The sequence below is a fragment of the Falco rusticolus genome, chromosome 5 (assembly GCF_015220075.1).
Source record: "Falco rusticolus isolate bFalRus1 chromosome 5, bFalRus1.pri, whole genome shotgun sequence".
NCBI classification, from domain to species: Eukaryota; Metazoa; Chordata; class Aves; order Falconiformes; family Falconidae; genus Falco; species Falco rusticolus.
This window is the reverse complement of record NC_051191.1, coordinates 78,398,126-78,411,303: the sequence shown is the minus strand read 5'-3', so window position 1 is coordinate 78,411,303 and position 13,178 is coordinate 78,398,126. Positions and strand designations below refer to the sequence as shown.

At 41.0% G+C, this 13,178-nt stretch overlaps 1 protein-coding gene across 4 annotated transcripts in view; it reads right to left on the bottom strand.

Annotated features, from left to right (window-relative positions):
• Positions 1-13,178, bottom strand: part of ATXN10 (ataxin 10) — a 105,110-nt gene that overhangs the window by 75,511 nt on the left and 16,421 nt on the right. For all 4 annotated transcript variants that reach the window (XM_037389445.1, XM_037389448.1, XM_037389449.1 and 1 more), the window contains exon 4: positions 884-980. In XM_037389445.1, coding sequence (XP_037245342.1) covers positions 884-980 — 97 coding nt within the window. The remainder of the gene's footprint in view (positions 1-883; positions 981-13,178) is intronic.

The following is a 13,178-nucleotide window of genomic DNA, read 5'->3' as shown; positions in this document are numbered from 1 at the left end:
AACAGACTAGTGGCATTCAGCTTGTTGAGTTGTTGTTCTTTACTGTCTTCTAGAGGATCATGAGTTTGTCATTGCCTAAGAGGGACAGAAGTCATCTGCAAAGAAAAACATCCAACTCTTAGGTGAAGGTCAAACTTAACAGGCAATTTACAAAACTAATGCTCAATTTGAGCTAACTGGAGATCTAAAATTGGGTGAAACCATAATAATTGTCTGCTTCTCTTATCATAAGGGCTTTCTATATCCAGTGCTGACAAGTGGGCTCCAAAAACACACAGAATGGTCATCAAATCGAATGAATGTGTCTTTGCTACTAGCTCACTATGAAAAATTTGGCCAAACTCATAAACAATATTGTTGTGCATCTGCACAAAATCATTTATGTAATATTTCATTACACATATGTCATCAAACCTCCAGAAATATATTCTGGGGAGGTTAGGAGGGGAAGCAAAATGATTGCAAGAGACAAAGATTAAGTCACCTCCGTAGATTCCAGCTTACCCACAAATACTGACAGGTCTGCACAGCAGCAAAGTGGACAAAGAAAAAGCTGTGTTCTTGGAAAGTAATATAACTACTTGAAAACACATCTGAAATAAAGCTTATGTTTGAAGCCCATACTTTTAAATAGTTTTCTTCACGTTTCTGTTAAATGAAATCAATTTACTGTTAGTTTAGAACAAGCAGGTTTTTTTAAAGGTCCTGACCCCTGCAGTTGACTAACAAAAAAAACATCTACAGGATATGGTCTCAACCATCCCATTCTCAAAGTTATTTTTCAAAGCTTCATGGTGCTAGTGGAAGCACAGCTATCATGTACAAAAGATTTGACTATAACCACAGAAATTACATTAGAAAAAAAACCCGCATCCATGCTTACAAGAAGAGATCTGGGAAAGCGCACTTCCAAATGCTATTCTGGGAATCTCCATTTCCTGTTGCAATGTTTCCAAGAAACTGGAGACTACAACGAAGAGCTGAAAAAAACCCAGAAAAATATATTAACAGGAATTCAAAGAAACACTAATAAATTTCATATAAATGACAAAACTTCAGTATTACAGCTATGCACTGCAGAGTCCACCTCAATTAGGCTCTGGGCAGAGTATTTCACTGCTACTGTACATAAATACTTGCATTCTCTTCTAGAATAATTTGTACGCTATGTATTAGAGTTATACCCAAAACAAACATTTTTTTTTCCTCAGACTTATACAAATATGAAACATTGGTTACCAGTGATTACAAGAACTAATTGACTGTCAAGGTTTAAGACAGGCTGAAGTCAATGAAAGCTTGGAGCTACAGTCAGTAGAAACTGAAGCAGACCCATGCTGAACAAGTGCCTGCCACATAGCAGTAGCCATTTTGCCTCTTCCAGACCTGAGGTGGCTTTCCCTGTCATATTAAATCAACACAAATAGTCTGCCTGTCATCACCTGAACTCCGCAAGAGCAGCTCTGCCTGCTGCTAAGAGAATTCCCCTGGCACCTTCCCTAAGCTGGCCAGAGACAGCTTGAAAATTTTGTTGCAGCAGGTAAAGCCACAGCAAAAGAACTGAATCTGTTCCCTTGCCAGCCACATTAAATTCTATTTGGCCGGACAAATCATTATATAATATGATGATGTGCTCAGTACTTTCTCATTTCTAACCCTGAAAACTTAAAGCCAGTACATAATTCATGAGAAAAAAAAAAGCATGAACCCACAAACGTCACAAAATCAAAACAATTCTTTGGCCCTATTGACAGCTCTCAACAGCCTGGCCATTATTGATAGGTTGGAAAAGAAATAAAATTAAATGTTATAATGCAGTTTAACAGATATTACAAACAGCAGCCTACTACAGATGGAGGTGGCTGATATTCCCGGGTTCTGCAAATATAAAATTAGGTCTCTTTGAAAGGTGCTGTGCCAGCTGGCAGGCAGATTTCCTACAGAGGTCTTGGCATATGTCCTCTTGAGAACAAAAAGAAAGCAAGTCTAAAACAAGGTCACTTGGTAGTAGGGAATAGTAATTTTTTTTTCCATATATATTTTTTAATCCCAAAATATGTATGTCCTCTCCATAATGTATTTTGAATCATGTCCTCCTTTATGCTTTAGTTCTTAATATCTCTGTTCCCTCTCCCTGCACATCTGCACTTTTTTATTATTTTCTGCTTGTCGTTATGGTTATGCTTCTCCCATCCATCTGGCTCCCATCCTGCTGACTCAGAATTTTTTTGAAGGACAGCAAGCATGGGCGCGCAACTCTTCTAGCAGACATTTTATGTAAATACTTCCCTTCTAGAAAAAACTAACAAGGCAGTCACTCCTAGGAAGAGTGTATTAGCTCTTTTAGTGAACTCCTTACCTACTCTACTATGAGAAAGATCTTTCAGAGACACATGAGGTTGGTTGATTTTACTCCAATATTTACCTGAATTTTGCTTGATCTTCTTCAGCTATCAATTACACCTTGGTCATTAAAAGATCAAGGTCTCAAAAAATATTACAGACTATATATATATATATAAAAAGTTAAAGATCTTTTAAAAGTAGCCATCCTTACTGTGACAAGGATGAAATGCTATGAACACATTTGCAATACAATAATAAATATCTAGAAGTTCTCCAGCCATCACACACTGGAGTCTTAATTTTTGTGAAAGCAACTAACACTGCCCTTGTTCAGTCGTTGATGTCCTGAACAAGCAATAAGGATCCCAGAAAAGGGCACGATTCTGTGGATGTACCATGGAAATAAACCAGCTTCATCTGTAAGTGCTTTTTTTTAACAGTAGTGGTTAACATTTTTATTTTAAAGGACACATATCAATATATGGGTAAGCAAATAATCTGTGAGACAAAAGTTAGTGTATCTATTCACAACTAAGCAGAAAAAGATGCCTTGATAATGCAACATTTCCCCATGCAAGTATAGTCTCACATGATGAATCTTGGCAATTCAAAAGATGTGATACTACAAACATCTGAGGTAACTAACGGAGCTATGCTGAGAATAGACTATACACAGCAGCTCACAATCTGTCCAATCAATTTATGTGCTCTGTCACAATACAATGCAACTGCTGCCATCCATTCAATAAGCCATGTGTTTTCCTTTTTTTCTTCCTCTTTTTCAGAAAAGAATTAAACAAAAAAAACCCTAAGACTATTTCACTTTTTCCCTGAAAACGTACAGATCTTTATGAAGCTAAATAAATTGTCAAGTATTCTTTCCAGCTGCATTAGCTAGTATTTGGGAAACATTACTCATAATTATAAAAAAGTATTATTTTCCATAGGACTGATTTATTTAACATCTTAATCCACTCCATAGCTGCTGCTGTCTATAAGCACTGACTTTTACAAATGATTCTATCAGCACAGCTAAATTTTAATTTAAAAAATATCACACTGTGTGTGGTCAGCAAGACTATTTTTAACCTGATGGTCAACCACTGTCAAATTACACATACTAAGATGTAACTTCTGATATATAGATTGACCCTAGAGCTGAAGACATTTTTTCCCCATTGAGTTGTCAATGGTTCCTATAAAAGCAGGATGTCCTTTAGCAAATGCAAATACTCAGATTACAATGTTGCTTTCATAACCAGCCTGTAATGGGCTATGGAGAGTTTTCTAGGTTCTACAAAAATAACCTCTTTATACAATAAGGTAATGTGTTTAAGGGGAAACTTCTGGTACCTAAATTTTTGGCTACATGTAAAATGACCTTTTAGAGTCGCTCAATGCCACCCATGCAAAAGGTGAGGCAGCTGACACTTTATGGTGCTGCATGAGGATGGCTTAAACGCACTCCAGCAGTTCAGTACCTTCAAGACCACAGCTCCATTTGTTCATTTCAATCTCTTACCATCACATGCTAACTGAACCAAGCTCTAGCACACACTTTTCATTTCACAATTATACTGCAGTACTACCCAGATGGTCTGAAGGACACACACGAACCTTTCACAGGCCTGGCCCTGTGTCTTGCTCCTCACAAAGACATCATTTCACACAGTATCATTTGCTGAATCAGACTGTGTATCAGATGAAAACTTAAACCCTTGAAGTTATTATGACAAATATATTAAGCATTATGATTTTAAAACATAACACATTGTTTCTTTCGGCTCCACGTGGTTAGGTGATAATATTTACAAAAAAATCTATTGATGTTCCAGTACTAAAGTTAGAAGAGTTTATTGCTGGTAGACCTCTATCAGCTGCAATCTGTCCCCTCCACTGTCTTTCCTGATTACATGTCTACACACAACCTTTACCTTATTGTAAAACATATTTTGCTGTAGTGTGTATTATTTAAATGTTTATATTCATACACATTTTTATGTCTTCCTTACAGAAGATGAGTTTTTTTGCTGATAGAGTTAACAATAATCAGATTTATCTTCCAAATTCCTCTACGTTTTCCCTCGTCAAGAACGGGAGGAGCCTGTGAACTTGCTCACCAATCACTTTGAAAAATCACTTTGACCTCAGCTACAGAGTCTTAACAACAGTCATGAAAAGACATTTTTTTTACTTGGGGCAGACAGCACAGAGATAGTCATAAGCACAATCCTCTGCCTTTATTGGAGTTACATAGAGATACAAAATAAATCCAATCAAAGCTAAGCTGTACAACATCACCTGCCAGACTGCAAACACAAGGTTAGTGAACTTGCATATCTCTCTTTAATGCTTTGTTAACCATTAACTATGCATGAAAGATAAAGCTGGCATGCTCCCTCTACACTGGGGGGGAAGCATGCACAAAGATTTACAAGTACTTAAACCAAATTACAGCCTCCCAACAGCTTGTACACCTTTTAAGTTGCCTGTAAGCTTTGCAAACCTAAACTGTGGACTGCAAGCCATTACACAGACCACCCCTGGTTGTTTGTAAACAATGGCAGAATGTTTTGTGTTATATTGCCATCCCTGGAAAAATAAAACCTTCAACTCAGCATAAGGTGTAGACCTCTATTACTATAAAACATTAGTTTCCACCACTATCATCCGGTCATTGACTTGTTTCCTTGTGGCTGCGAGTTAAAGCAACTTCCAGTCATAAAGAGTTATTTGCCTCTTCACCACCATGAATCATACCGCAAATACTGATGAAAACGTATTTTCCTTGGAAAATAGTCTGTCTAGACTACTCAAATTGAATGCACAATATATATACGGGCTCTGTCATTTACAGTTATTAAAATAGTGCTTAGTACTTCATTTCTGTAAATAAAATGAACGTCTTGCTACCGATTATATTTCCACCTTGATCACACTGCACTTGCTGCAGTGCAGACTAGTAACCCATTTTTATCAGCTGTGGAATACCAAGAATGTTGTGTTTAGTAAGTTTCTGTTCCCACTCCTCATCTCCTCTACCTCCAAAAGAAAGTACACAATTTTTCTTTCTTTCCCTTCAAAAATGTCAGCTCTAACATTAACAGAACATTATGTGCACTGACTCAACAACCATTCTGTTCTTGGTAGATAAACATCTAGTCAAAATATCAACACTGTTCTGACGAAAAAGGAGGATTTGACTCAAAGGCAAGAGAAATCCCCACCATGCTATTAAAAATGTGGAAATACAAATGAATTAGAAGGAAGACGGAAAAAAGCATCAGACCACTCATCAAATAAGCCTCTGATGTAAACTAAGTTCTAATGAGATCTCATCATGGTAGATTCAAAAAATTTATTTGTGCATTTACTAGAAAGTCAGTTTGTGCATTTACTAGAAAGTCAGTTTGACAGCCTACTGCCTGACATGAGATCAGTTTCATACTGAGTCAAATTCATACAGCGTTAGCAGTGCTTATTAAATACAGCAACAGGACCATTCACTTTATCTTCTGGTACTTTAATTGAATCATTTTATTTTTAGAAAGTATTCATCATAAGTGTGTTCATTTCTTTAATAAATTATCTGTTAAAGTCTAAAGGCATAATAAATAGGACTCCTGTTACATCCACACAAGTAGCAAAAACACATGCCAGAGAGTACTCTCCTACGTGAAGTGAAACATGTCTAAGTCCTTGCAGACTTGGGAACTGCATTTATAAGCTTCCTGAATGCATTAGGATGTAAAATCTTTTTTCTTGAATCAACCTATAAGTCACGCCTAAATCTAACAGACACTATCTCTTTAAAGACCCTGCTGTAGCAAAATCAGCAGGTTTGGAGTACTGGGGAGTCTCAATCTGGACTTAAACCACGCCAGGAAACCAAAAAAAAACAACAAAAAGGATTGGCCACCCACTATGTGTTATTCGTGGTATCTAACTATATGAGACACTACTACATGATACCTTGTACAGGTCTGGAAAAAAAACACAAACCAAAACACAGAAAAAAATTATTAACATGTAAAATGCTAACCATGATTATGAGCAAATTTCTCCAATTATTTTTGATAGCATACTGTGGATGTTGTTTCATATAAACCAAAATTTCCACTGAAGAGCTTATATTTTCCCTAGAAAAGCTAAATGATCTTTTTCTGTAAGTCTGTGGAAAGGATACCAGACCTTTTTTCCCCCACCTTGGACCATTTATATCCCGTATCTGCCCAATAAACGGATTGTGGTCCTTTTGCAATAGACAGAGATCAACAAATAAACTTACATTTAGTATTTTCACTTGCATATCCACATTACTATACAGCAACAGTTATATCATCCACATTTTGGGGCATTACCATTTATTTATATATTTTTTATACCTATAAAGGCAGCTTGCCTCTTCTCATTGCCTTGTTACAGTCTCTTCTGTATCACACGTGACATATGCCCAGAGGATGGAAGAAAAGGAAAGAACTTGATGTCTCCTGGTATAAATCTTGCAACTTTTCCTTTCTACACGGCCAGTATTACCTAAAATTCTCACTGAAAAGCTAAGGATAGGCATGAGGCACTTCTCTCCAAGCCCAAAGCTGCTAACAAAAAAGGATGCGCAAAATGGAAAAAAAAATATTTTTGTAGCATGTGACTGGAAAGCCACGCTTATAGACAGCCCTCTACTTTTCTACCAGAAGAATGCTCGTGTAACTGGAGAGCCTGGAAGTTGTGCCATGGCAATGATAATCAAAAGGCCGAGAGAATGCCATGGTGAACTTCTACACAATTATACAGTATTTGGATTTTTATCCAAACAGGTGACAGTTTACTCAGAGATAAGCAGATGCCTCATACTGTTCTCTTTGCTCAGAACTTCCTTTGGCTCCTTTCCAACCCCCTTCCATCTTCACTTTCTCAGGAGGAAGAAGTACAGCATTCTTGGGCCTCTGTGGGAGACTCTCTAGTAGGGGCATTTCCTCTCAGTACACGTGAAAACAGTTAAGCTCCTTCCCTCTACATTATATTTAGGACGCTTATCTTTAGGACGGTGTCAGCTTTAAAGTTTGTTTGCCCCATTCTTCCCACCTTGATCTCATGATCGCAATGTCTCTGCTGGGAAAATCAAACCCAACCTAGATCCCATCATATCCTGTAAGAATGTAAACCTTTACAATAAATGTATCCCCTTATCTCTTCTCCTCCATCACAGCAGTGAGACAGGGTAGAAGCATGTGACCTGCACTATGCCTGTAATTGTGAATAACGACAGGATCTGTAAGAGTCAGTATATAAAACTGGCAAGCCCCACTGATGCCTGCCCTTCCCTGGCCAAAGCCTGGTGGCACGTTACGAGGTACAGAGCAGTTCCTCTTCCTGCCTTTGGCATAGAGGGAAGCTGGAAACGGCCACCGAGCAGCCGCTGCAAGGTAAGCTGATCGGAAATGTGATGGCCGGCTCCCACCAGAGCTGCCCTGTGCAGCTGCCGATTCAGTACAGTGCCTGAGCAGAGCGGAACCGCCACAGCCTTCCCACCAAAAGAAAAAGGCAGGGAACAAACTTTCCATCCAGAAGAGAACAGCAACTTTTTCCCCCCACACACCCCTTTATAGTCAACCAATGGCAACCATCTTAAATCTACACTGATGTCTGCCGTTTGGATTCACCTATATTTATGTGGAGGGAAGGAGGGAAGGAGGGAAGGAGGGAAGGAGGGAAGGAGGGAAGGAGGGAAGGAGGGAAGGAGGGAAGGAGGGAAGGAGGGAAGGAGGGAAGGAGGGAAGGAGGGAAGGAGGGAAGGAGGGAAGGAGGGAAGGAGGGAAGGAGGGAAGGAGGGAAGGAGGGAAGGAGGGAAGGAGGGAAGGAGGGAAGGAGGGAAGGAGGGAAGGAGGGAAGGAGGGAAGGAGGGAAGGAGGGAAGGAGGGAAGGAGGGAAGGAGGGAAGGAGGGAAGGAGGGAAGGAGGGAAGGAGGGAAGGAGGGAAGGAGGGAAGGAGGGAAGGAGGGAAGGAGGGAAGGAGGGAAGGAGGGAAGGAGGGAAGGAGGGAAGGAGGGAAGGAGGGAAGGAGGGAAGGAGGGAAGGAGGGAAGGAGGGAAGGAGGGAAGGAGGGAAGGAGGGAAGGAGGGAAGGAGGGAAGGAGGGAAGGAGGGAAGGAGGGAAGGAGGGAAGGAGGGAAGGAGGGAAGGAGGGAAGGAGGGAAGGAGGGAAGGAGGGAAGGAGGGAAGGAGGGAAGGAGGGAAGGAGGGAAGGAGGGAAGGAGGGAAGGAGGGAAGGAGGGAAGGAGGGAAGGAGGGAAGGAGGGAAGGAGGGAAGGAGGGAAGGAGGGAAGGAGGGAAGGAGGGAAGGAGGGAAGGAGGGAAGGAGGGAAGGAGGGAAGGAGGGAAGGAGGGAAGGAGGGAAGGAGGGAAGGAGGGAAGGAGGGAAGGAGGGAAGGAGGGAAGGAGGGAAGGAGGGAAGGAGGGAAGGAGGGAAGGAGGGAAGGAGGGAAGGAGGGAAGGAGGGAAGGAGGGAAGGAGGGAAGGAGGGAAGGAGGGAAGGAGGGAGGAGGGAAGGAGGGAAGGAGGGAAGGAGGGAAGGAGGGAAGGAGGGAAGGAGGGAAGGAGGGAAGGAGGGAAGGAGGGAAGGAGGGAAGGAGGGAAGGAGGGAAGGAGGGAAGGAGGGAAGGAGGGAAGGAGGGAAGGAGGGAAGGAGGGAAGGAGGGAAGGAGGGAAGGAGGGAAGGAGGGAAGGAGGGAAGGAGGGAAGGAGGGAAGGAGGGAAGGAGGGAAGGAGGGAAGGAGGGAAGGAGGGAAGGAGGGAAGGAGGGAAGGAGGGAAGGAGGGAAGGAGGGAAGGAGGGAAGGAGGGAAGGAGGGAAGGAGGGAAGGAGGGAAGGAGGGAAGGAGGGAAGGAGGGAAGGAGGGAAGGAGGGAAGGAGGGAAGGAGGGAAGGAGGGAAGGAGGGAAGGAGGGAAGGAGGGAAGGAGGGAAGGAGGGAAGGAGGGAAGGAGGGAAGGAGGGAAGGAGGGAAGGAGGGAAGGAGGGAAGGAGGGAAGGAGGGAAGGAGGGAAGGAGGGAAGGAGGAAGGAGGGAAGGAGGGAAGGAGGGAAGGAGGGAAGGAGGGAAGGAGGGAAGGAGGGAAGGAGGGAAGGAGGGAAGGAGGGAAGGAGGGAAGGAGGGAAGGAGGGAAGGAGGGAAGGAGGGAAGGAGGGAAGGAGGGAAGGAGGGAAGGAGGGAAGGAGGGAAGGAGGGAAGGAGGGAAGGAGGGAAGGAGGGAGCTTACAGAACACTGTATTTAAAGTTCCACAGAAATATAGGCATCACTGTTCATTTCAAGACTCAGCCAATGTAACCAAAACCCATTCTAATTAAATAGGCATCAGCAACCTCCCATTTCCTTTGTGCTCCAAGTGGATATCAGTCCACATTATAAAACCACTATGCATGTGTCATAAATCAGCAACATCTTGGCAGGCTGTATTAGAAAGCCTCCAAATTGCAGGAGCAAGAGAAAAAAACAAAACAGCTATACACACTGCCTAAAAGCAGTACCAGCACCAAGAAAAGGGAAACCTACAAGACAGCCCACTGACCTAGTAATTTTTATAACTTAAGGCTATCAGCTCAAGTTAGCCTCTCTCCTAGAAGGAGCAAAATGATTTACACTGACTCTGAAACAGTCACTGTCTCCCAGTACAGCCATCAAAATCTTTTCCATGAGTACCATGGAAAGGGGAGTTTTGAGCATCAGTGCAACAAACACTGAATTGTTGGAAAGCATCACCTTTTTTGTCACTACTTCAAAGTCTTCTTCCAATGCCATCCATGTCATCAGTACCAGACAGATGAATCTCATTTAGGCAGGATCTGGTCTGTAGTTCAAATTGTACCTTAACGAGCTGCAGCAATAAAATACTTTTATACTCGCAGTCCACAGTAAATAAAGTAATTCAGCTCAGCTCCACTTAAATCAGTCAGTCACTGCAGAAGCATCAGGACTGAAGTAGAGAATCAAGCCCAAGGTATAAAAACCCCCACTATCAAGAACCACTGGATTCATACTCGGTAGGACACTTAAACTAGAGTTAGGAAAAAGTTTTAAAATAAGAGGGGTCTTTCACAGGACTAACAAGGGAGAAACACAGCAAGCTGGAGCTTAATATACTCGGTCATGAGATCCCATAACTACAGTTGCTGTGTTATTCAAGGGTAGTAATAATGATCCAGGCCCTGCTGTAAGCTGGAGGCCCACTCCCTCCTCCATTAAGATAAGAAAATGTTGCATTTAAATAGCGTCCCTGGTCCTAAAGCTGCCTTTCTTCCATGGATCTGAACTTGCTGTCCTCAAACCTCCCTCCACTCCAGGTGTTATAAAATAAGAAAAACAAATTCAGGCATATGTAAAATTTCCATATTAATGCCAGAAGTCACAGCCAAGCCATGAGCATGAACACAGACATGTCAGGCTGAAAATAATGGTAACACTGGCATTTACTCAAAATGACAGTTACTGCTATCACATAAATACAGTTCACTGTACTAACCCTGCGGGTCACAGTTAGTTGTGCCTGTACACACTGCACAAGATTCAAAGTGTGGGATTGTCAGTGCAGGGAGCAAGAGTTAACCACTGCAGACAGGAGCAATACTACACACACAAGAGCTAAAGAGAATTCAGTGTTTGCTAACCCAGGACAATTCATCAGTTTGATTCGTCTTAGGTTTGGCTCTTTTTCTCTGTGGACAGCTGAAAGAGTGTAAAAGTTGGCTCCCTATTTTGTAGTTTCTGAAAAAAGGCCAAAGAACAAAGACCTGGAACAACGACCTGAACCAAGGCCCACCCAAATCAGGGTCTTTCCACAGCCTTTAATGGATTTTGGACCAAACTATGAGGACCAAGAGAACCTTCCTGCTCACAGAAGGTGGCATCAGGTTGGCATGCTTAGGAAGGGTGAAGCTTGTACAACTGTAATCCTTGCTGTAGATGTTCTGAAGGCAGACAGTTCATTAAAAAGCTGTAGCAATATTCACCAAAACACAGTACAGACAGAGCAAGTTGTAAACTTTAAACTGCAGTATTAAATAGCAGCAGAGCTGAAGTATTTTTGCCTCTGGTAATTTACCATCACCCAGCAGCAAGAATGCCTAAGTTCTGTCTGAACTGTTAACTAGCTAAGGGGCAACTGTCTATTGTTAGAAAACCTCATACTTGCTTCCTAGCACAGACGTTTCTGGAAGATGCTCACAGTTACCTTTCAAAAGCACTCAGGCTCACTTTCAATTAAAAAAAATAATAAAAATTAATGAGCTAAACAGAAAGGAGCAAAACAACCAAAACAACCCCAAACGGTACCAAGAGAACAACCCAATTATTTAAAACTTTCCTGTCTCATAAAGTAGTAAAATGATCTGAGTAATAATAATTAGGGGACAGCAAAACTAAAAAAAAACAACATAGAATTTTCTTAAGCTATGGAAACATGAAACCAAAATCCCAATACAAGTGCAAATAGCAGTTTACTTCTACCAGATAGCCTATCAACTGATTGTTAGGGCATATGCTCTGCAACTGCTACGAAGACCATGAAAATCCCAATATTATTTTTACAGATTGGAAAAACACAAAGGCCAAAAACAACACCAATAACTCAAATAAAAAACTTATGCTTATGTTTACATAAAAGTTTGATGAGTATAATATATTTGTCACACTCCCACAATTATTCCCCAAAAATACTATAAATATTATTTTGACAATGTAATTATAGTTTTTACTTCAACAGTGGCAGCAAAGTACTGGCACCAATCCCCCATACAAAAAAGCCTAATTGACAAAGCAAAGATCATACATGGAAATTGGCAACTCTTAAGATCAGGGCTGTCTCTTATTTATATGGCTAAAAAAAGTCTGTTTAAATTAACATCTGGTTTATTTAAGCTGTAAAACATAAGTAGCTTAATTATGCTAGCAGTAAGCAAACAGAAACCCCAAATACAAAAATAAATGGAAGTTCAGATTTTTAAATTCTCTTATTTTTTTCCAAGCAACTGAGGCATGCACTTTTCAAGCTGCTTTTCGGGAATTAACCCCATGGACTGTGGGTCCATTCAAGAACCACTCTCTCCCACTTCCTCTCCCTTAGGAAACAAAAAGCTAATATGAATATGAACTTCAATTGACAAATGTCACCTATTAACAGTTCACGATGTTTTTACCCTGCATGACAAGGAAAATGGTTCAAGCTTTGTAACACTTACTCTCATTCCATGCAGTGTAATAATTTACAGGATTTGCTCATGGAAAAACCCTCAAAAACAAAACAACAACAACAAAATATCTCCAACAAAACAGTATGCCTTCTCCTCCAGAAATATAGAGGGCACCGATGTGGGAAGAGAGGAAGGATTATCTTTCCTTCCTAGTCCTGTTGGTTTAATTTTAGTAGCCATCGTGTTTGAAAGTCTCCAGGATACAATTTAAAAGCTACACATTTCTCCAACTGTAGTCACATTACAATCAAATCCCTACAACCAAGCCTGTGTGGAGACACTTATTGTTCAGACAGTAAGAGACCTCTGTTTATAGGCAATAAAACTTAGCAATGGTTTCCTAAATGGATTGGGTGAGCTCTGGATATTCACTCTGCTATGATGTCTGTCTAGTAAAAATTTGCTGTTCCATCACACTTTCCAGGCATATTTATAATATTTATTTTTCATATATAAAATACAAGGGGCAATTTGGAAATTACACCATTCAAGTGCAACATGATTTAAGAACTACAAAAAGCAGTGAAAGCAGAATGCAAATTCTTTACAGAATAAAACAGCAACATGAAAGATACTGAACAGGAAATAAAA